General features: G+C 34.4%; 1 protein-coding gene across 5 annotated transcripts in view; it reads left to right on the top strand.

The window, feature by feature from the left end:
• Positions 1 to 23,988, top strand: part of IPO11 (importin 11) — a 199,144-nt gene that overhangs the window by 69,262 nt on the left and 105,894 nt on the right. For all 5 annotated transcript variants that reach the window (XM_068535393.1, XM_068535392.1, XM_068535396.1 and 2 more), the window contains 5 exons: positions 6,097 to 6,130; positions 6,342 to 6,382; positions 7,680 to 7,796; positions 13,136 to 13,249; positions 21,068 to 21,183. In XM_068535393.1, coding sequence (XP_068391494.1) covers positions 6,097 to 6,130; positions 6,342 to 6,382; positions 7,680 to 7,796; positions 13,136 to 13,249; positions 21,068 to 21,183 — 422 coding nt within the window. The remainder of the gene's footprint in view (positions 1 to 6,096; positions 6,131 to 6,341; positions 6,383 to 7,679; positions 7,797 to 13,135; positions 13,250 to 21,067; positions 21,184 to 23,988) is intronic.

Consider the following 23,988-nt stretch of genomic DNA (forward strand, 5'->3'; position numbering starts at 1 on the left):
GATCTTATATTCTTTTTTTAATGAGTCTATTAGGAGAGAAGTGAAGAGAAAAATGAGTCATTTAGGTCAGCACTTTAAAAGCAGAACATTAAATCTATCACATCAATAAGCATTATTGGGGAAAAAGGGTTTCATGGCCAGTTAAGTTTGGAAAACACTGGACTAAATATTCAAATACTCCTCTTTACTGTAGGACTGATAAGAACCTTTAAAATGTACATCTGTGTAGTGACTATCCAAGATGACAAAAACATTAATATCCAAGGAATATACTTTGAGGAAATGCTGCTGTAGATACAGCTTTTGCCCTTTTCCTGTACGTCTTCCGGTGGCTGCATCTCATTTTTACGCTTTTACAGTTTTGTCCTGCCACAATTGTTTTCTTATAACTTCTTAAGAAGACAGTGTTTCGTAAGGCACTAAGTTCATGGTGCATACATTGTCTCCCCTCCCCCCCCGCTTTTTTTAAGTACATTTAAGATCAATAGTATATAAGATATACTCTTCTAATTTCGACCTGTGAGAAACGCTGGCTAATGAAATGTGGGAAGATACCTTATACATACAGACATACACAACAGTGTACAAACATTCAGACATATATGTACAAACATACATGAGTGCATTTGTATGTATATAAACACACACACACACAAAGTATATAGATTCTGATGAATCTAAATCTGCTTTGGCTTTCAGAGTCTGTGTTCTCTTGCTTGATTGCTGCTGTTATGGAGTTGGGATACATTTAACTAGTTGTCTATGTGGCTTCCTAGTCTTATAGCCATGTTATTACAAGGCTTGCTGTGGCAGAATAGAAATAGTGCAGCAACTGGAGAAAGCAACTTCTTCAGTTGGTATAGGAGTCCATAATTTTTTTTTTTTTTTTTTTTTTTTTTTTGAGCCGAGGAAGGTTTATTGCAGGGCCAAACAAGGAGAACCGGTGACTTGTGCTCAAAAACCCCTAACTCAGGACTCTATAAAATTTTATAATATCAGATGCTACTGTGTAGAGTAAATATCTCTGATAGTTGCATGATACTGTTGTTTGATCTAGAGGAATATAATGCAAATTGAGTGAAATTTTTTTGGTTTATTTGAAATAGTGTTATAACTTTTCATCAGTATTTAGCAATTAAAACTTGATCTAGGCATAATGGGCAAGCATTTATAATATTGCAGTATTTGGAAACTTTTTTTGTAATAAATGTTGGGAATTTTGATTAGGTTTAAGATAATGCTACTTTGAAAATTTTAACTTCTAAGCTTCTTTCTTTTTTTTTTTTTAATTAATTACTTAATTTATTTTTGGCTGCGTTGGGTCTTCGTTGCTTCCTGCGGGCTTTTTCTAGTTGTGGCGAATGGGGGCTACTCTTCGCTGTGGTGCACAGGCTTCTCATTGCGGTGGCTTCTCTTGTTGCAGAGCATGGGCTCTAGGAGCTCGGTCTTCAGTAGTTGTGGCATGCGGGCTCAGTAGTTGTGGTGCGCGGGCTCTAGAGTGCAGGCTCAGTAGCTGTGGCGCACAGGCTTAGTTGCTCCACAGCATGTGGGATCTTCCTGGACCAGGGATTGAACCCATGTCCCCTGCATTGGCAGGCGGATTCTTAACCACTGTGCCACCAGAGAAGTTCCTCTAAGCTTATTTCTGACTCATCTTTAAAAAGGGGATGCTTTAAATTTTTTACTTTTTAAAAGTTAAGAATTATATCAAGGAAAGAGAAAAATTCAATGGCTAACACAACAGGTACCTGGTTTTCCATATTTCCATTGTAATAATTTTCCATATTTCCATTGTAATAATTTTCCATATATTTCAAATATTTAGGAAATAAAACATTACAAATGCAGTGGAATGTCTATATCTTTCTTTTTTTTTTTTCCTATATCTTTCTTTGCTCATTCTGTTGTCTTTTTGTTGAGCAGAAGTTTTTAATTTTAGTATAATCGGATTTATTGATTTCCTTCTTTTGATTTTGTTCTTTTTGTTTCTTGTTTAATAAATCCATTTTCTTCACACGTGGTTCTTTATTCCATCTGGGATTTATTTTTCGACATGATATCAAGTAAGGTTCCATTTTTATTATTTTTTTATAAGGGCAACAGTGCTATAATGCTGTATTGAAAAATCCATTAAAAAATATCTTTTGCATGCTTTCTTCCATCCCTCTTAGAACATGTTACTTAGTAGATGCAGTGCTTATGGCAAGTTTCAGATTTGAGAATGTTGTTACCACAGTGTAAACAGAATGACTAAATTTTAGGTGAAAGGAACGTTCTTTCCCTAGGACCCCCAGATGATTCTCTAACCATAATATTTGATTTACATACTTGGTTTCTTTAGTGGTAAGGTCTCTGATCCAATAATAACCTTTCAATTTTGGAAATTATAAGTAATTAAAAAAAATTTTTTTTTTACTTAGGTTATTTATGCAACCTTCAATAAAACAAGCAGGAAGCTACTTAAAAATTAGCATCAGTGTACTCTTTCAGCCTTGTAAGAGGCAGTGTATAATGTAGACTGTGGTACAGCCAGAAGGTTTATAGTTTGGGGGTGGGGTGTGTGGGGGTTACTGTCTGTCAAGCAGAGGAAAGGCCATCTTCATGGGCAGGTTGACTACCAGCATAGAAATGGGGAGTTTTTCAGATGGAAAGCCAGTTGATGGAGTTTAAGAAGGGACTTCGAGTGACATGTACATGACTGTGGCAAACCCTGAATTCACTGTGGGAGGTGCAGCTGGGATCTGGGCAGAGGTATTTTTAACAAGGTGCATTGAAATTCTCCTGTCTTTCCACTCTTCTGCCTTTTATGGGTCTCCCAGTTCTGTCACACTTTCTTACAGTTTTGAGTTTTCCTGCTTGATCATCCTTTGTGTCTCAAAAACACTGTTACAGGTTTTAAACTATGCGGTAGTCTGTGTTTTCACAAAATGAATTCTGAATTCACTTATATTCAGCAAATATATTGAGTAAGATGTTGTGGGAAAAACCCGAACGAACTTTTGGGCCAACCCAGTAATTTCCAAAGGAAATATCAAAAATATGTGTTTGAGACATCAAGATATTAGGCCACTCTAAAACCAGGAAGAAAGGAAACTTTCGTAAGTTTCTTATAGTCCATTTTGGTTTTGTAATGATGTGTCTGATACCCATATTATATGAAAATGAGCTTTAGAATGTTTTTCTTAAAAGGAGATGAAAAAATGGAAGGTGCTTTTTATCCTTTTAGGAAAGTTATTTACATGTGTATTTCAGAAGAAAATATGTAATTCAGTGATCTTGACTGCATAATAGAGTAAAAATAGTACCATAATAGTACCAAGTAGTAAAAGAGCCAATGAGTAGGATAATATTATTCATATTAGTATCTCTTATTATGCCTAGCATGGAATCAGAAAATTAGAAAATGTTTATTGAAAGAGTTAAGAGATAAGGATAAAATATTATAAAATTATTATTCTGTTTCTTTTCAGCAGAGAAATAGAATCTATTTCATAATTATTCTCTCATGTTTGCCTTACTTACATTTTCCTGGTGGTCTTAAGTCCCTGAGACATTGCCATTTATTTCAGGTCCCAGCTCCATGCTCACTGCTCTAGTGTGTGGAATTCCCTTCACTGCTATAGGCAGGCTGTAGTAGTGGTCAAGCATTAGGCTGCTCCAAGTCTAGAACTCAAATCAACCACCCTGACAGTTATGCCAAGGCTCATTCTCATGCTGGACACCGAAGTGTCCGGTTACTCTTGCCTTTATGCAGCAGTCTTCTTTGGAAGTAGTGTTGACCTGTGATTTCTTCTTGTTCATTTCTCTGTTGCTGTATGCTTCTCTGGGATTCTTCCAATGATTCTGATGGCTTGATGGCACTTGTTTGCCCCCGTATGGAATTAGTTTATTATCTTCTTAGAAGTTTTCTGATGTCTCAGCTGAAGGTGTAAGGTAGACTCAGGTTGAGTTACAGTCTGGATCTGGTTCTGGATACTTGGGGTTTCTTTCTTCTTCAAAAATCTAGGTTTATTCTATGAAAAGTTATGTTTAGAGTCTGGTTAAGGGAAGATTTATTTTGTTTTGTTTCGTATTCTTGCATTTATTTATCAAGTATTTATTGAATCATGTCTTAGAAGTTGTGTTAGACGCTCTTCTGCCAGTCTTCTGTCACAGTCCCCACCTCTTCATTCTGTAAATTCAGGTTCTGATTTTTTTTCCCCGTTACTTGTGAATTGCTGCAAAGTTCATTGTCTCTATGCAGTAAGTACTTCCTCTTTCTTTTGTAGCTCAGGAATAGCTAATTTTGTTCTTATTTGTGTTTGTCATATTTTAAATGCTCCTCTCTTTTCTTAAACTGTGTGCTTTTTGTTTTCCCTTATGATCTGGCTTCCTAGTCTTGCAGTTAAACTAGAGTGCATCATGATTAATTTCATCTTTTTCTCTGCATGCAGTACTGCACTGACTTCTTCCCTTTGTTAGGAGGGAAAACACAGCTAGTTTTCATTCAGATGTCTCTTTCCTATACTTATTTGTGTACATGTCATCGTTATGGGTTAAATGCATCTCTGGTCCTTTTGTGGAGGAAGATCAAGAGAGATTTAAGGGTGAGTGTGCTGACAGTTTGATTTCCTTTTGGGGGGCGCTTTCAAGTCCTGGTGTTTGTGAATTAACTTATTGCCACAGTGCCAGTTATATGCCTTACACTGTACTAAATGCTGACAATTTGAAGATGACTAGAAATAGTTCATGTCCTCAGGGGGATTATCCTGTTCTTAAGCTCTTCACATTAGCCATTTTTATTTATAATTATTTAATATCTGGGTGTTTTTTCCCCCCTGCTAGATTGTAAGCTTTTTGAGGACAAGGGCTAGGTGTGTCTTAATCAGCTTTTTTTCCCACAGCACCCAACACAATGCCTGGGAGTTACAGTTCCTTGTTGAATATTTTTAATTGCATGAGTATGTCATCTTTTCCTTAGGTCATTTCATAGTAGAACACTTGGCATAGTGCTTTGCATGTATTGGATAATCAGCACATTTGTTAAATCATTTAAAAATCTAGAAATGTTCATATTACCTTTAGAAACAGTGAATAAAAAGAAAAGGCAGGTGAGAAAACATCTGCACTCTAGGCTCTTAGAATCTGTGGGTTTGGAACTAGAGTACTTAACATTTGATGAATATGCCTAATCAGCACCTCAAGACCTCAGAAGCTCCTATAAAATGATCAAAACTGTTTCTTTGTGAAAAATGGCTGCAAAGGAAAAACCAGTTGCTATTACAGGTGTGGGAAGCATAGCAGCATCTAAGAAAGTAATGGCTCTTAGCCAGGAAATAAAAGTTTTAGATACATTATTTTACAGAGTAGCGTATAGCATTTAATCATGGCTTGAGTTCACGTGACTTGGTGTGGAAACTGAGTGTGGTAGCCCATGCCCATTTAGCTGGTCAAGTCACAGGTAAAACTCGAAAAGAAATAGGAAGATTATGCTGTCATGATATGATTTTCCCAGGTAACATGCTGATACACAAAGAAAGTGTGATTTGGCAAGGTCAAGAGCTTGTACAAAACTTTCTGTATTTGTGAACTTTGGGATTTAGAAAATATCAGACTTTATCTTTTGGTTATTTCAGGGACTTGCTGTAACTGAGGTTACAAATGGGAATTTGTGTGCTTTTTCCTCCTCCCTCTTCTTCCTTCTCTTCTCCTCCCTCACTCTTCACTTATACATCCACCAGCTTCTCCAAGCCCACCCTGTTTTCCTGCTTCTCTTCTCTGCTTCTCAACCTTCCCTTTCCCTCTGACACCATCTTCACACTCTTCTCACAGTGCCACAGTGTTACGGCAAATTAGTTTTCTTCCTGGAAACACTCAGTGGATTTAAGACTCCTTTAAGCAAATTATGGGAAACTGAGAAGGGTGGGAATCGACACTATTTTACTTTTTCCTTTTAGTCCTTGCTAAATAAGGAGAATGTCCTTTTATTTCTAGATGTTAATGTACTCTGTGACTTTAAGTAGAGAAAGTGATTTGCAATAAATTTTTTGTCATTCATTATTAATGATGTTTAGTAATTCTAGAATGATTTGTAATTCACAGTATACTTTCTTTTAGGTCCGTATTGAAACAGCTACCACTCTGAAGTTAAATATCCTTTAAAAACTTTTAAAACACTTCATTGAAAAGAATTTTAACAACAGTTTAAAATTGTTACTTATTTTTAAAATTAATTTATGAGATAGTTTAAAATGTAATTTTTGATTGGTTTGTTGTATTTGGTTTTTACATAATTTTTATCCTGATAAATTTCATATATTCTGAATTTCATATATTCTCAGTATTCCTTAACTGCTCTTCACCTGTTGATGATTTTGAGTTTAGAACAGATCAGTTTCTACCGGTAAGAATATTTATTTCTAGGTTTTATAACAATTTCTGGTTATATCTTTTAGAATGTTGTGTTATTTTATAGCTGAAATTATATATGTAGTATCAGTTATTTATTAAAGTTGCATTGAAAAGTATATTAGATTTTTTGGAAGTGATTGCTTTTATTGGTAACTTTAATTTGAAATAGTTTACTTTTATTCTGCTTGTTTTTTGTTTAGTTATCTTGTCATCTATTTTGGAGTAGACTGCTGAACTTTTTTTCTCACAGTTGTAAAACATAGTAATTTCATTTCATGTTTGTCTGTTACTTTTCATCCTTAGGTTATCCCCCTCTGTTGTCTGTATGTCTGTCCTACACTAGATTGCAAATTACTTGAAAAGCAGAATACCAAGTCTTACTCATTTGTTTTTTCCTTCACTCAACTCTCAGCACCTAGTGTGGTGTTTTCACATAATTGGTACTCAGTGAGCACTTGTTAAATATGTCAGTAAGGTTGGGGCATTAGTGTTTGTGTTTCTTGAGAGGACTAAACAAGAAGAAAACTTTATGATAAAATGTCTACCTATATTTCTTATGGGGTCATAGATGGGGAAACTTGTAGAGCAGAAAACTTTCTTTAATAAAAGAATCACTAGGTATTTTTGGATAAGAGAAATAGGTTTTACCAATCTATATAAAAATGAACCAGATATGTGAAAGAACAAATGTTTATGTATCTGGCATCCTGTGATTGGTTAACTCCTACTATAATTTTCAAGATGTAGGAGTTAAAAACCAGACATAGGATTTTTGTTTTCTATTTCCCAATCAGAAATATTCTGTTGTTCTTAGAATTACAAGTATTTATCTACAAAAATTTATATCTCTGCGCAGCATACGTTAAGGCCCACATTAGACAGCTGGTATGTGATTGCAATAATGGCATTCCTTTTGCTTTAATAAGTAGACTTTGCAGAACAATAGGCATATGTGGAAAACCAATGACAAAGCACTGTTAAAAGTTGAGTTTAGCAGTATAAAATTTATACACAAAACGTTTAGATACAATTTCCCTCTGAAAACATTACTCAGTGTCTAGATGAACTAAATTCTAAAATGGACACATTTAACAGCAATAAAGAAAAAAATCACTGCCCTAAATATTGGCACCTTGATCATTTTGAAGTTGTATAGGTAATGCTAAGGTTTTGTCTATTTGTCTTGTATTGCTTTGATATTATGATTTAATTTTATTTCTTATTTCTGTCTGTATGTAAAAGGTTTTACATTTCTATTCCAAACTTTTATTTTTTCTTTTTACCTACAGTATTTGGAAACCATGTTCACACTACTCTTTCAGTTACTGCAGCAAGTTACAGAATGTGACACAAAGATGCATGTTTTACATGTCCTTTCTTGTGTGATTGAAAGAGTCAACATGCAGGTAATTTTGTTGTAAAGCATGAAAATAGATGTTAGAGGAGTAAGTAGAGTATATGTAGAATTCATTAATATCTTTGCTTTATGTATGTTGTTTAAGTGTTAAAACATCATTAAAATATTTCAGTTATGTATCAAAATTGACATTTATGCTCGAGTTTTTATAAAATGACCTAAGAAAATTAAAATTAAAAAATAAAAACTTGGATCAGCAATGTAGAGGTGTTTATTAGAAAGCAAAATTATATATCTCTTAGAAAATTCAGTTTATATTTAATAATATTTCTTAAAATTTCGTGTGTTTGAGTGCATAGTCACAAGTGTCTGTCAGCAAATGCAAATATTCTCAGAAGTCTATTATTTGTACCTTAAAAATTGAGTGTGTTTTGCAGTCTAGTCCACGTTATATCCATGATTGGTTTAATATAAAAATGATATGTAAAGTTCTTAACAGTAGATTATTATTTAACTGTATTCAGCTTCCCTTATCACTCCTAATCTTTTTGAAAAATTGATAATCCAGGAATCACAGTATAATTATCCTGTAATTTCTTATATCCAAGTTTACCAGTGCATATTTTTACTTGAAAAGCTCTGAGTAAATCTGTGCGGTATTAGGGAAAGATAATACCTCGAGTCCACAGTCCTGAAGTCTGCTCCTGAATCCATTAGTGAATTCTGACACCTTGAACCTGTTTACTAATTCTAAAGCAGTTGATGAAAATTGCTATCAGTTATTGAGTAATGACAAGTTTCCAACTTCTGTGCCAGATGATTTGCATTTATTTCTCACTTAAATCTTTGGGTGGGAATTAGAATGTATTACCTCAAACAATTTGAGGCTTTAAGAAACTTACCAAAGTTCAGGCATCTGAGTGGCATTGACAGTATTCAAACTCAACGTTATAGTATGTTAACAGCAGTTGCAGTTTTGAGTGACTGTTGATCATTTTGAGCAGATCTGAGTCCTGGTGTCTGAAAGTAGTAATACCTTACAGTTTTCTTAACACTTGGGATTCTTATTACATTAATTACATTATTTCATTTTGATATTGGTTTATAAACAACATTGAGAGAGTTTGATCATTGAGACTGTTTTAAACTTATTTCAAGTCCCTGTCTCTGCTCTTTAGCTTGAGCAAGGTCTTTAACCTTGTGTCCTCATGTATAAAATGGTAAAGTTAAAGATAACTCACAAACACAAAAAAAGATTTCATGAGTACGAAATTATTACAGATGTTCAGTATGCTTTAGATCACCATACAATTGCAATAAGTTGTTTAAAAAATTGATTATATAAGCAAGATTTGGCAAATTTTTATAATTTTATTTAGATATCATCTGGCTAATGGGAATTTCTTAAAGAAGATTTTTTTTTTTCTTCTTTTAGAAATGTATTTTCTTACCACCATCTCCCCTAACCTTTAAACCTTTTTCCCCCATTACTCTTGCTTAGTAAATTTAAAAATGCTTTTGTTTCTATCCATACTCATCTTTCATAACACATATAGCCTAAGCAGCTCAGGTGTCTATATCATTAGTAAATAACAATAAGATATAGTTATCCAGTAGTACTTTTTGTTTTCAGAATGAGGGTAGGAAAGGGTTACGAAAAATGTTTTTAGTAGATTCTTTAACATTTTCCCGTGTTAACCTTTGAACAACACCATCATTTATATATCCTTCAGCTATCATTTATATATCAATTTGATTTTTGTTTACTAGGTTGCAAACATTTTGAGCCATCTTACAACAGTGCTTTCTGACACATAATAGTTTTTGAAGTTTTAGGGAACTCACCATTTTTATACCATAGCTTGCAATTATTTGAAGATTATATTTCCTCTACTTTTAAAAAGCATAGTTGAAAACCTATAATTAAATTATTCCGGTGCAGGGACCCCATAAATACACAGTCAGGAAAAATGTGTTAATCATCAGGTATGATGTCAGGTAGATAGTCTTTGGACTTAAGCATTTCTAAAGGAAAAGAACAAAATTAAAGGGCCAGCGTGAAATATTAAATGTTCGGTGAAAATGTTACCTAAAATGAGGTGTCATTAGAGACTTACTTTTTTAATTCCCCTGTGAATGGAACCTTTGTTAAAACATTTTTTAGGCTGTCACATATTTGATTTTCACATGTTTTTCTTTTTCTTTTTTTTTGAATTGTCTCAAAGTATTTTTCTCCCTTTTTTAAAATTAATTTTTATTGGAGTATGATTGCTTTACAATGTTGTGTTAGTTTCTTGCTATACGGCAAAGTGAATCAGTCATACGTATACATGTATCCCCTCTTTTTTAGATTTCCTTCCCATTTAGGTCACCCCAGAGCACTGAGTAGAGTTCCCTGTGCTATACAGTAGGTTCTCATTAGTTACTGGTTTTATACACAGTAGTGTATATATCACGTTTTTCTTAACGTGTTATGAATCAAAGTGGGTATCTCCCTATATAGAATGAACTAACTCATAAGAGTATAATTATAATGCTTATAGTAGGCACCCCCCCCCAACCCCCCATTCTGTTTTCTTTGGAGAAGTGCCAAAAGGTGAGTGCTGTTTTGTCACAATTGTTTAATGCTTGTGGTTCAGTTTCTATTATAGGGTTATTTAGCCCAATGTCTATAAAACATTCTTAATTCCACGTGTTTTTTAAATATTATGTAAACAACTGATAATTGGTCTACCAAAAAACTCATGTTATGATCATTTTCAGAATGTATACGCATAGTATTTTTTATTTCGCATCATTTCATTGAAAAATTTTAAATGTACAGATAAGTTGCAGTAAATCACTACCCGTATATTCTTCACCTAATTTCATCATGACACTTCACCCAGTATATTAGACCTCTCCTTCTTAATCATAACCGTGATTAGATTCAGAGGACTTAACATTGATGTAATACTATTTTCTAATATCAAGTCCATATTCAGATTTCCTCAGTTGCCCTAATAATGTATTTTTTAACCTCCTTCCTCCTGCCCTAAGGGAATGTTTGACTTTCATGTCATCACTTTGTTTTCTAATCGCCAGCCTTTTTTTTTTTTTTTTAACATCTTTATTGGAGTATAATTGCTTTACAATGGTGTGTTAGTTTCTACTGTATAACAGAGTGATTCAGCTGTACATATACATATATCCCCATATCTCCTGCGTCTCCCTCCCACCCTCCCTATGCCACCCCTCCAGGTGGTCGCAGGGCACCGAGCTGATCTCCCTGTGCTATGCGACTGCTTCTTACTAGCTATCTGTTTTACACTTGGTAGTGTATATATGTCCATGCCACTCTCTCACTTCGTCCCAGCTTACCCTTCCCCCTCCCCGTGTCCTCAAGTCCATTCTCTACGTCTGCATCTTTATTCCTGTCCTCCCCCTAGGTTCTTCAGAACCTTTTTTTTTTTTTATATTCCATATATATGTTTTAGCATACAGTATTTGTTTTTCTCTTTCTGACTTACTTCACTCTGTGTGACAGACTCTAGGTCCATCCACCTCACTACAAATAACTCAATTTTGTTTCTTTTTATGGCCGAGTAATATTCCATTGTATATATATGTGCCACATCTTCTTTATCCATTCATCTGTCGATGGACACTTAGGTTGCTTCCATGTCCTGGCTATTGTAAATAGAGCTGCAATAAACATTGTGGTACATGACTCTTTTTGAATTATGGTTTTCTCAGGGTATATGCCCAGTAGTGGGATTGCTGGGTCATACGGTAGTTCTATTTGTAGTTTTTTAAGGAACCTCCATACTGTTCTCCATAGTGGCTGTATCAATTTACATTCCCACCAACAGTGCAAGAGGGTTCCCTTTTCTCCACACCCTCTCCAGCATTTATTGTTTGCAGATTTTTTGATGATTCACCAACCCTTTTTTTGTCTTTTGCAACACTGAATCTATGAGTGATTTTTGAAATAGTGTCTTTGAAGCATTAATTGTAATTTAGAACATCATATATTCTAATGAATAACTAGGACTGGGATATAAATATTTCATGACTTTCAAATGTATTTGGGTACTTTGGTTTTATTACTTACCAATTCATAGTGTATACTTCCTTTCTTCCATGCCTTAGAAGGTATTCTGTCTAATTTGTTCAAAACAAAAGCTGGTTTATTTTTCTTATCAGTAGAACATGCTGTTATATGCTGTTTTTAGTTGAATATGAATGCATTAGGCACTCTGAAACCAGTGTTTTTATGTATTAATTGGTTTGCCTTTAGAAATTAATTGGAGGAATCTTTGAGATAGAGCACTTAGTAAAATTAAGTGCTCAGCAAAATTAAGTGCTCAATAAATATCTATTTTAATAGTATGAGAATTTATATGTAAATAGTCTCTTAATATTTATTCAGTTTTATCTCACTGAAATATTTGGGCAAATATTTAACTTCTTATCTTTCTGTGCCTCCTCCCCCAAACCTGGGGGGAAGAAATCCTACAGTTTTTTCTGGCTACCCTTTTAGTGTATGATGTTTTATAAGCAGAATAAAGAAACTCTTACTCTTTTTGGGAGCAGTTTTTAAGTTTTAGTCCGTGGGATTGATAGATAGTACTCAAGCTGTGAAAGTCTAGTACTTCTGTTTTATCACCAAGGGTACTCTCGTCAGATCAGTTCCAAATACTGTGTGACCGTAAGCCTGACTCTGGAGCACTGTGTCTGTTTTCTGTGTGGATCCATTTTATTTTCCAAAAAGCTCAATGTCAAGCTGTGCTGTGCTTAAGGGCATATTTTTAAAACTGGTGAGCTTAATCCATAGTGGAGTTAACAGTTTCATCCTTTGAAAAGGAGTTTCTTCTCCTGTGTTTCTACCATACCTCGCGAACACCTTCACCTTGCATTTGTTGTTTTTCATTATAAGGATTTGTATGTCTACCTTTATATCCTCTTCTTTTTGGTGCCTAGTCTTCAGGGCCTGATACTTGGAAGATGCCATTAGGTAATTGTTGAATGAATGAGTAAGTGCTAACTCTTTTTAAGACACTATAATTTCCAATTAGATAAGCTGTTTTATTAAGAAGAACCAGGATGTAACAGCATTTTCTATTAAATTCTAAAGAAATAACTGGCCTCAGTATGTTGTTTTCTATTCCTAAATTTTATTTCATGCAATAAATTTGGTACTTGTTTAAAATTGTTAATATTTACCATGGAGCTTTGTGTCTCTATGTAATGTCTAATTTATCTTTAAAAGGATATGTGCTTAATATATTACATCTAGTAAATATTAAATATTTGCTGCCTGGGACCTATTAGGTCTGTCAGCGTTTCTTGAAGTAAGTCGCCTTCTTTACTAATATTCTTTTGCTTCCTCTACTCCTGTTGTGATAGATACGACCGTACGTAGGGTGTTTGGTACAGTATTTGCCTCTTCTTTGGAAGCAGAGTGAAGAACACAATATGTTGAGGTGTGCTATTCTGACAACACTTATTCATCTTGTTCAGGTAAGTTACTTCTCCACAGTTTCTTAGTTTAGTATTTTTTCTTCTTTAAAATTTTTTACTGTTTTCATGTGGTTTTTGTCAGTGATAGTAAAAGGTCTTACATTTGTCTCATGTGTGATCTAAACAGTTTAAAAATACCTTTTATATGTTTACTATGGGCATTTTTTGACACTTAAAAATATTCTCTACTTTTAAAAGACGATTTCTTTCATTAGATGTAGTTTTCCCCAGTGATGGTAGACTCGTGATTTGTGCAGTCACTGGTTCTTTGTATGCAGCTTCCTTGGTATTCAGAACTCTTATGCATAAAGTTACTCTCCATTTTCACTCTCTTTCCTTGATTTAATATAAAAATTTTCCCTTTCACATGTTGGGAAGGCAGAAAAACAGGTGAATTGCTTTTGAGGGAAGGAATGAATTTGATTTTCAATATCTTGCCTTTGAGGTACGGGGATGTGCAGCAGGAAGAGAGGACCCTAAAATTCCAGAGAGAGAGAGAGAGAGAGAGAGATGGGACTGTAGTCCTCATTTGAACTGTTACAGTGAATTATAGTCTGATGGTGAGAGTATGGCGAGGAAAGCACTTAATGCCAAGACTTAGAATATCTGGCTACAGGGATGCACAAGTGATTTTTACTGCCTTGCCCCAAAGTTTGATAGATTTTTTCCAATGGGGAGGTCTCTTTCGAAATTAAGAATTACTACTCTGAAATGTTCTAATAAGTTAAAAAAAAAAACCTGTGTAATATTAGTTTTAAAAAAACCTTTCTCTGTCACCTTGGTACTTTTTTGAAACATAAATTCATTCTTTCACTAAATATATATGGATGAGTTTTGCAGTTACAAATTCCTGAAGCAGTTTTAGATACTTGATTAGTGATACAAAAATTTTTTTAAAGTACTTTCTTTTTAATAAATGTCTGGCCTAGCATCTCTTCTTGTCTACCCTGTAATTCTTGTGATTATCCTGAAAAATTATATCCCTTTTATAGTTGGGGATAGAAAGGCTAAGAGAAGGTTAACGAGTAGCCTGAGATTGCTCATGTAAGTGTCAGAACAAAGAGTGATCCCCATATCTTTTGCCCTATATCCCTGCCAAATTTGTTTTTAGACTCAATTTGAGATTTTTATGAGGGAGGTGTGTCTCTTCAGGCAGTGTTACCTCAGGAAATCTTAGGAAGCCATAGTAACTTGCATGGAATGTTTGGAGTATATAGGACCTTTTCCTTTAATCCTGACATTTAAGTACCCTGTGTATTTGTATAGGCCAGGGATACAAGCCTCCGTCTAAGTAATCATCTGCCCTTCCTGGAGAAAGCATATAACATTTAATATTAAAATTGAGACTAGCTTAAAATAAGTTTTTCAGTCCTTTGAGGAGATTATAGTAGGATTATAGGTAAGTTTCCTTTCATGGAAAACAATGCATCTTTTGACTTTTATTTTTATTTATTTATTTTTTGAAATATAGTTGGTGTACAAGCCACCCTTTGAATTTTAAAATTTAATAGGCAGATATTAGTGTAGGTATTTGTATGTTTTTGTTTTTGTTTTCATTTTTTAAATTCTGGGAACCCAGACTGATAGTCTCTGACTGAGGAGTGTAATAATGGATGAAAATAAACTTACTCGTCTGCAGTAGTTGGCCTCAGTGGAAGTAGGCATTCATTCATCTAATAAAGATTTTTTGAACAGTTGCAATATGCAGTACATGGTACTAGACACTGGGATACAGAAATGAATTGGGCAAGCTCTTTGTGAATGTGGCTGTCTAGGGGAAGACTGAATAGCTAAGTGCTCTGTTAGCAATAAGAACATGGTACTGTGGGGCACTTGGTAGGTTACCCATCTTAGACTTGAGGGTGAGGTGGGACCTCAGGGAAGGCTTCCTTCATAGGTGATACCCAGATAGTGTTGGTGTTAAATAGTGTTGAACAAGAGGTGTTAATGAGATACGGTGGTTCAGGGATGAGAGTGGTAAAGATATTTTAAACAAATTGACCAGCATATGTAAAGCCCCCTGGACATGTGAGAATGGGATACTTTTTTTTTTGAGTTTATATATTGATCGGTTTTGTGTGTAGATAGGTTAAGGAGTCAGTTCTTGACGACTTTTTATGAAAAGTAGCAGTATCTCCATTTCCTATTTGGTGGAGGAATCCACTTTCAACACTTATAGCCCTGTCTCTTTGGCTTTTTATCTCTCTAGCTCTAAGTAACATATTTATATTGTTCATTCTTGATTTAAGCATTTTAGGCATTATCTCTTGACCTCCCTGTTTAGAAGATGAAATTTTAATTCTTTCATTTCCCTCTGTATGACTCCTATTCCTCCCATCCTCCCAATATATCCCTCTGTATGACTACTATTCCTCCCATCCTCCCAATATAGTTAGATTGTAATTTAAAGTAGGTCACTATTTAGTGTTTTTATTTGTGTGACTATATAAAGGCTATTGAAGGCATATATCATTATGTTACGGTTAATTTTCTTTCTTGTACAACCATCCTCCTAATCTTCACTCCTATATAATACTTTTTTTGCTTAGTTTATAAGTTTTCTATTACTGTGTAACAAATTACCACAAAAGTAATGGCTTAAAAACAACATCCAGAATAACTCATAGTTCTGTAGATCAGAGGTCCAGCACACCTTGTCTGTACTCTTTGATTAGGGTCTGACAGGCTGAAATTGAGGTGTCTGCCAGGCTAAGTTCTCCCCTGCAGGCTTTGAGGAAGATTTGTCTTTACACTCAGTCAGCTTGTTGGCAGAATTCAATTCCTTGATCTGTAGGACTGAGGTCCCGGTTTACTTGCTGTCTGTCAGCTGGGGCACCTCTCAGTTCCTAGAGTCCAGCCACATTCCTTGATACACGGCCCCTTCCATCTTCAGTGTCAGCAGTGGGGAAATTCTTGGCTGGCAAATCCCCTCAGGCTTTGAATCTCTAACTTTCTTTTATGCAAGTAGCCAAAGAAAACTCTCTTTTAAAGGGTTCATGTGGTTAGGTCAGGCTTACCTGTATAATTTTCCTATCATAAGGTCATTGAATTTGGGACCTTAATCACATCTGTAAAGTAATATCTAAATTAGCATTTGATTGAATAACTGGCAAATGGTGTGTGTACACTGGGGTTAAGAATCATAGGTGGTCATCTTAGAATTCTGCCTGCTACATTTAGTTTTCTATGTAACTGAATCCATTCTCTCCACCTGTTATCTAAATATTCCCTCAGTGTGTTTACACACATCAGGTGTTTTATTACTTTCATCATCTTGGAATCTGGAAGATTCTTATGTGCTTTAGTGTGGCCTGGCTTTACTCTATGCTTGTTCACAGCTGTTATAACTGGATCCCCTTTCAGTGTCATCTAAAGGGTTCTTCTTGCCTATCCTTTCTATAGGATACCTGTTTTCTGTACCTGTCTTCTTCCTTGTTTTACTTCCTCTTTCTGATGGAGCCCATGAATGCCAGTGGCATTCTGCAAAAGGTACGTGGGAGGTAAATTTTCTCCAGATTTTGCATGTGTGAAAATGTCTTACAGCTTTCACATTGACTAATAGTTTGGCTGAGTGTAAAATTCTAGATTATCCCTCAAAATTGTAGAGGCATTTTTCCTTTGTCTTCTAGCTTCTAGAGTTGCTTTTAGGAATCCTGAGCCATTTTAATTCTCGTTTCTTGAATGTTACATCTCTCCTTTCCCTTTGGCAACTTGTATGATCTTCTCTGTGTTCCTGTTTTCAATTTCATGATGATGTGGGTGTATTTTTATTCCACTGTTCTGGACATGTGGTGGATATTGTAAACTGGAAACTCGTGTTCTTGGGTTCTAGATAAGTCTGTTGTATTTTGTTGATTATTTCTGCACCTTCATGTTTTTCTTCTGTCTCTTTCTGAACTTCTTATTACTTAGATGATAGATGAATGAACCGGCCCTGTATTTTTCTTCATTTCTGCTTTTTCTTCTCTTTGTCCTTTTGCTCTACTTTCTGGGGTATTTCTTCAACTTTATCATTTACCCTTTCTATTGAGTTTTTCTTTCCTGCTATAATATTTTTAATGTCTATGAGTTCTTTTTAAGTTAAAAATTTTTATTTGTTTATTTTTATTGAAGTATAGTTGATTTACAATATTATATTAATTTCAGGTGTACAACATAGACAGTTCAATATTTTTATAGATTATACTCCATTTAAAGTTATTACAAAGTAATGGCTGTATTTCTCTGTGCTGTGTAATATATCCTTGTTGATTATTTTATACATGTTTGTGTCTCTTCATTCCATATCCTATTTTTCCCCTCCCCCTTCGATGAGTTCTTTTTTGTACTGTTGAATAATCATTTTACAGCATTTCATTTTTTTTTTTTCATGAATACAATGTTTTCTTTTATTCTGACAAGGATATTAATGATGTATTCTTCTAAGCTTTCATCTCTTTGTGTGGTCTCTGTTTCCTTCAAGTTGCTGTTTTCTATTTTATTGTTTTGTTCTCTGTTTTTCATATTAGATATTTTAATCATATATGTTGATCCTTGGTTGCCTACTTTTTTTTTTTTTCCCTTGTGAAAATTCGAAGCATGTACAAAAGAAGGAAGAACAGTATAATGAGTCCTTAGGTAACCATCACCCAACTAAAAGAGCTATATCAACATTTTGTATAAATTTAAGAGTGGGCACTAAAAAGCTAATTGGAAGGGTTAAGTATGTATGCGAAGCTTGCTGATTGTGGATTTTTCCTTTAGGATTATCTAGCTGGAGGTTTTTTTTGTATGGGACAGATGTTTTGGTTCCGTGTTTTTCAGATCTTTCCTTAGTGAAAGATCCGTCAGTCTCCCGTCTGTTACGTTATATCTCCCTGTTTTATATAGTATCCCTAGTCTTGATTACCTGATAACTCCCTGTCTTTAGACGATTTGTTTTACTTAACCAGAAAATAAATGGCCAGTTCTATACTGGGTTCAGGGAGGGCCAATTGTTGATTGTTGTACTTGGATGAGATCTTGTCATCAGATGTCTTTTAAAATACCTTCCAGAGGTCCTATTATTTTTAATACCTCCTCTTCAACCTCCCCTTCCCAAATACCTTGAACTATCAGTTCCTGAGTGTTTTGGAGTTTCTGTGATATAAATCAGGTGGTTTCTTGCCCTTTTTCACTGCTGGCTTTGAGCTTTCGTTTTCTGAGTCTGCTAAATCAGTCTTTCTTTCCGGCTTCCAAAAATGAGTTGCTTTTATCTCTTCTTATGCTGTCTTTGTACTTATGGTTTTAGGTCTTTAAAAACACATCCTCATATATCCTTTTGGTGGATCTTGGGAGAGCACAGTAGTAAATGCATGTGTTAAGTCTGTCAGCTTTCTGCAGAAGTTAACAGTGATTTCTAGTACGGAGTTGTTTGGTATAGCTGCGACATAGAGTACTGAGCTTGCGTGTGGGGGTCTGGTTAGGAAGGCATAAAAAACATCTCTTGAAGTTCAGAGGAAGAAATGTTATCATTTGTATTTTAGAAAGGTAATCAGTGTACCAGTGGGGACACTGGTTTGGAATGGAGTTAAACTAAGCTCAAGGAAACAGTTGGGAGGCTCTTCTGTTAACCATGAAAGAGATGATGACCTGAAGTAAAGCCATGGAAAGAAGGGGAAAAATTTGAAAAATATTAGAGAGATAGAATTAAGGATTGTTTAGATTTGGGGTGAGGAGGAGGAAGAACCAGGAGGTAGTTGTGATATAATTTATCTCTAGATAGACAGTGGTTCATGTTACTTGAGTTAGGAAATGCAGGAAGAGGAACCATTTTTTAGGAAGACAATGAGTTGGTTCACTGGTATACTTGAGAGTTTGAGATGCCTTCTGGGTGATGATGTCCTGTGTCATTTGGAGTATCTGGAGTTCAGAGGTTTTGGTTGGAGATAATATATTTGGACGTTATCAGCATGTACATGGGACATGAGAAGAGAACCAAAGACAATAACCTGAGAAACAGCAGTTTTTAGAGAGTGTTGTTCTTTTCTCCCCTCTTAAATTATAGATTCATAGGCAGTTGCAAAGATCATACAGAGAGATTTCCTTATACCTTTCACCTAATTTTAATTTCCTTTTATGTTTTATGTAATTATAGTACAATATGATTTCCTCCCTTCAAGCATTTATGATAATTTTATTAATAACTGATGACTTTATTTTTGAGCTTTCATAGTATTGTAGACAACATCTTATAGCTTTAACTGTAATTATTTCATAGTATTGTAGACAGTGTCTTTCAGTTACAGTTGTGGGTTGAAAGAATTTTCAAATAAGTTTACTTAAAGCTGCATATTTGGGATTGGACACATTCTTCAAGCCACTAGATTACAAAGGTAAATTTCTTCAGGCTTTAACTGAGAGAGTCTTATGTATTTAGCAGTTGCTTACTTTAGTTTTGCTAATGCTAGCATACTGTGCTCATTGGAATGTGCACTAAGTAAGTAGAGTCTGACATTCCTAGGAAATATTAAGTCTGCTTGATATTAAAACTGAACTTTACTAGTTTTTCTTCATGTTTTTTCTTTTTTTTTGTTCTGTTAAGAATTGAGCTATGGAGAGTGAAATTTAACTGAATTTTAAGGCCCAATTTACTACTTTATGAAATGTGACATTTTTATAAATCTCTTCCTTTGGAAAAATCTTTAATAAAGTCTTTCAACTGATGCTTAGTTATAGAAAGGGCCAAACTTAACATATTTAAGGATAAGCTTTATGTATTTCCACTGAAGTATCTATACCTCACTGATAAAAATTCGTGTATATATATATACACATACATACGTCATCAAAAGGGGAATACATATATATTTTGTTGCATTGTAATTATATGTCAACTATATTGACATCTGAATTATTTTCTAAGTGAGGAGGTGTTTGATAGTTTGGTTTCCTTTCTGTGTTTATCAGATTATAGAGATTATTATGAATTAAAAATTGACTTTCTATCCTTTTTGTTTCTTTCAAAGTGCTTAGATTTAGTGTGATACACTGAGTCAGCCTCCATAAGACAGTAATTAGTCAAAGTAGAATTTTAAAGTAAAACCCCTTCTTCTTCCATCTTTATATTCTTAATTCATTAAAAATATTAGCAGAAATTCTTCATTAAAAAATATGCACACATTAAAAAAAGACTCCTTTTACCTTTTTCCAACATCCTTTTCCAATATCCATGTTTAACTAGTGTTAACAATTTTTTCTGTTTGCTCCCAAGAAACATTTTTATGCATGTATCTTCATATCAGATACATAGCTATTTAAAAAAATTGTTTGGCATGTGGAATTGTTATACACATTTCTTTTTAATCCCAATTTGTCATTATTTTTGAGATTGTTTTCATTCCATGCCTAATCCTTTTTCATGGCTACTCAGTATTCTAGAATACGAAGGTATTATAATTTAATTATCTTACTGATGAACATTTAGATTGGGTTCATTTTAGCTTAGTTATTTAGGTGAGATAATTTGTAGAATTTAATACATCACTGTTAACACCTCTTCAGTCGTCAGAGAAGGGAAAATAAATATTTGTATGAGAAATCTCTTAAAATGAACAGATGTGTGTAGCCTTGGTGTATATGGTTTTACTACCATTAGGCAATTGAATAGTATTTTTTTCCAATTGTAAACAGAACTAATTTTGTTTTTGTAGTGCTTATAATTAGAACCATTCTTTTAAAATCTGACTGATTGATTTTTTATAAGTTGGCTTTAGGGCTTTTTAATATGATAGGTGATTTTTTGGTGGGAAGTGGGACCTTAGAGTATCTTATGTTAAGTTTTATTTATACTTCCCATAGGGATTAGGAGCAGACAGCAAGAACCTGTACCCTTTCCTGCTCCCAGTTATTCAACTGAGTACAGATGTTTCCCAGCCTCCACATGTTTATCTTCTGGAAGATGGTTTAGAATTATGGTAAGAGGAAAAACTTGATACCGTGGATCTTATTTATTTATTTTCTTGGCCTTCCCTACTCATGGCAGTAAAGCAAAGGTCATGTACTAGGGCTTAAAAACTCAGCATTTAAAAACAAAAACATAAAGTCAGTTTCCCTGAACTGGGTAACATAATACATAGCTCCAACTTTTCTTGGCAGCTGTCACTCAGTGTAGGCTTATAATAGTCAAAGTTAGAGAGGAAGTTTCAGTAAGAACTCACCTGAATTTCATCTTTTGGAATTTGGAATGTAAAATGGGGAATCCTGATCAAAACTAAAAATTGACATAAAACTTCCAGCGTGTTAAATGAGATGTTTTGGAGGATATTGAGTTATTTTCAACCTCTTACTACTTTACCCAGTAAGTACTGAGATAGAATACCTCAGCCCTAAATGTTAATGCTATTTAGTCTTGGCTTATTATTTTACTGAGTAAGTAGTACATAGTGTTAAGAGGTAAAAAAACAAACAAACCCTGTTTCTGTGGCATCTCAGAGCTACAAACTGTGAAATGAATGAATTGGAGTTAAGTAAGTACAGACTGAGCATTGACTAGAAATCTTTTTTCTTCATCTTACTGATGGCAGCAGTTTTCTTCAGGGCCAATCTTTATTTAAGATGTAATTATTAATACAGGAAAGGTTTTCTAATGTAAAAACCTGGTATTGGAATTAAAAAAGCAAATCATAGAAAGTAACCACGGAAAAAATAAACATTTGTGGTATCTCCCTCCCTCACTCCTTCCCTCCCTTCTTCCCTTCCTCCCTCCCTTCCTTCAGTTTTGCTTGGATGTCTAGGAATGAACAGTTTTTTGATTCTAAGAAATTGTCTTTGATGCAAATGGTAAGATTAACGATCTGTATCAATACTGGATGAACAATTTAAAAACATAACTAGGTGGATACTTATTAATTTGCAATTTGTGTTTCTCATATTCTTTTCTAGGTTATGTTGTTTGAACTTAAGTGACTTAAATGATTGGAAATTAGCATGTGTTGGAGCCTCTTATATTCATATATTTTTATTCGTACAGGATGGATTACTCTAGATCAGAGGTTGGCAAACTTTTTCCCTAAAGGAGCAGATGGTAATTATTTTAGGCTTCACAGGCTATGTACTTTCTGTCCCAGCTCTTCAACTCTGCTGTTTCAGCACCAAAACAGTCATAGACAATATATAAACAAATGGACATGGCTATGCTCCAATAAAACATCACTTACAGAAAAAGGGTATTGGTTTGGCCCATGAGCTATAGTTTGCCAACTTCTACTCTAGATTACAAATTAAAACATTAGTCTCTGGCACATAGATACTTTTCTGTAACCATATGTGTATCGTATCTATCATAAAAATTAAAAATATTAGTTATAATAAAGAGGCAGACTCATATACTTATCAATATAATTACAGATTTAGTATATTAATGTGTTAATGAGAGGTATATAAATTTTTTAGGGATTATATGAACAGGTAATAATAGAAGTGCATTGCTCTACTAATGGTAATTTCTTTTTTCCTAGCTTTCGTTCTATGTAAACAAAATTAAATCATTAGGATACATTTAAAAAATTTATCAAATTTATTAAAGCTAAGATTATTTAAAGAATCAGGGTACACACTTCTTAACATAATTTTCTTAACGGGTTAGAACTCATATTTGGAAGCAGATAGAGGTGGCCAATCCCATGTATACCACTGCATTAGGTTTGTAATCATTTTCTGTGAGCCTTTCCTTCTGTAAAATGAGGAAAAATAATTTCTACCTGATGTGGTTGTTGTGAGCATGAGATACTGTTTGTAAAGTGGTTAGCATGTTGTGTATGATTTATAAAGTCTGAGAATTGGTGAGATTGCCTAGGAAGGAAAGGGAAGATAGAGGGCCTTGTGCCCAGGGCAGAATCCTGAAGAAAAAACATTTTGAGGTCGCACGAGAAGCCATCAGAGATGATATAGGAGGAAAACCAAGCCAAGAGAGAATATTTCCTAAAAGAGGGAATGGTTAACTATGTCAAATGTTGCTGATTGTCCTTGTAAGGGTGTACAGAAAAGTGAATGGAGATGATAGGAGGGGTTTCAGTGGAGTAGTGAGAACAGAAGGAAGAATTGGAGTAGATTGAAGAATGAATTGGAGTTAAGTAAGTACAGACTGTGAGCATTGACAGCTTGTTTGAAAGCTTTTACTATGGAGAGGATGTTGAAATTGCGTAACAGTTGGCTAGTGTGAGAATGAAGATCTAGAGGTATGATGAGGCTCAAGAGAGTGAGATAATTGAAGGAGGCAAGAAGGGATGGGATTCAGCATAAGTGGAAGGAGTTGATTTTTTTTTTTTCTTTAAATAGCAGCAGGGGTATTTCATCCATTTTAACTCAAGGCAGGAAGATAGGTTTCTGTATTGTAGTAGAATGAGATGGGAAGGTGTTCCATCTAATAGCTTCTGTTTTCTCAACAATATATGAAGTATAGTCATCAATTGAGTGTCATGGGTTGGAATGGGAGTATTTATAAGATGAGAGAGGTTTGTGGGGACAAAGGTATAAAATAGTTATCTTGGGGAATGGAAATTTGAACTGATAGGGCTTACCAGTACCAGCTGATGTTTGTGGTCTTGTTTACAAAGAAAAATTTTTCAGACTGATTATGTGATTTTTTTTTTTCATGACTTCTTTGACCCAACATTCTTTATTTTTTTGCTGATATTAAAATATATGATTCAGGCCTGGATTTATTGCATTGTAAATATAACATACCACTTGTACAATTTTTTTAAACTTAATGTGAATTT

Source organism: Eschrichtius robustus, chromosome 2, assembly GCF_028021215.1.
Source record: "Eschrichtius robustus isolate mEscRob2 chromosome 2, mEscRob2.pri, whole genome shotgun sequence".
Taxonomy (NCBI): Eukaryota; Metazoa; Chordata; class Mammalia; order Artiodactyla; family Eschrichtiidae; genus Eschrichtius; species Eschrichtius robustus.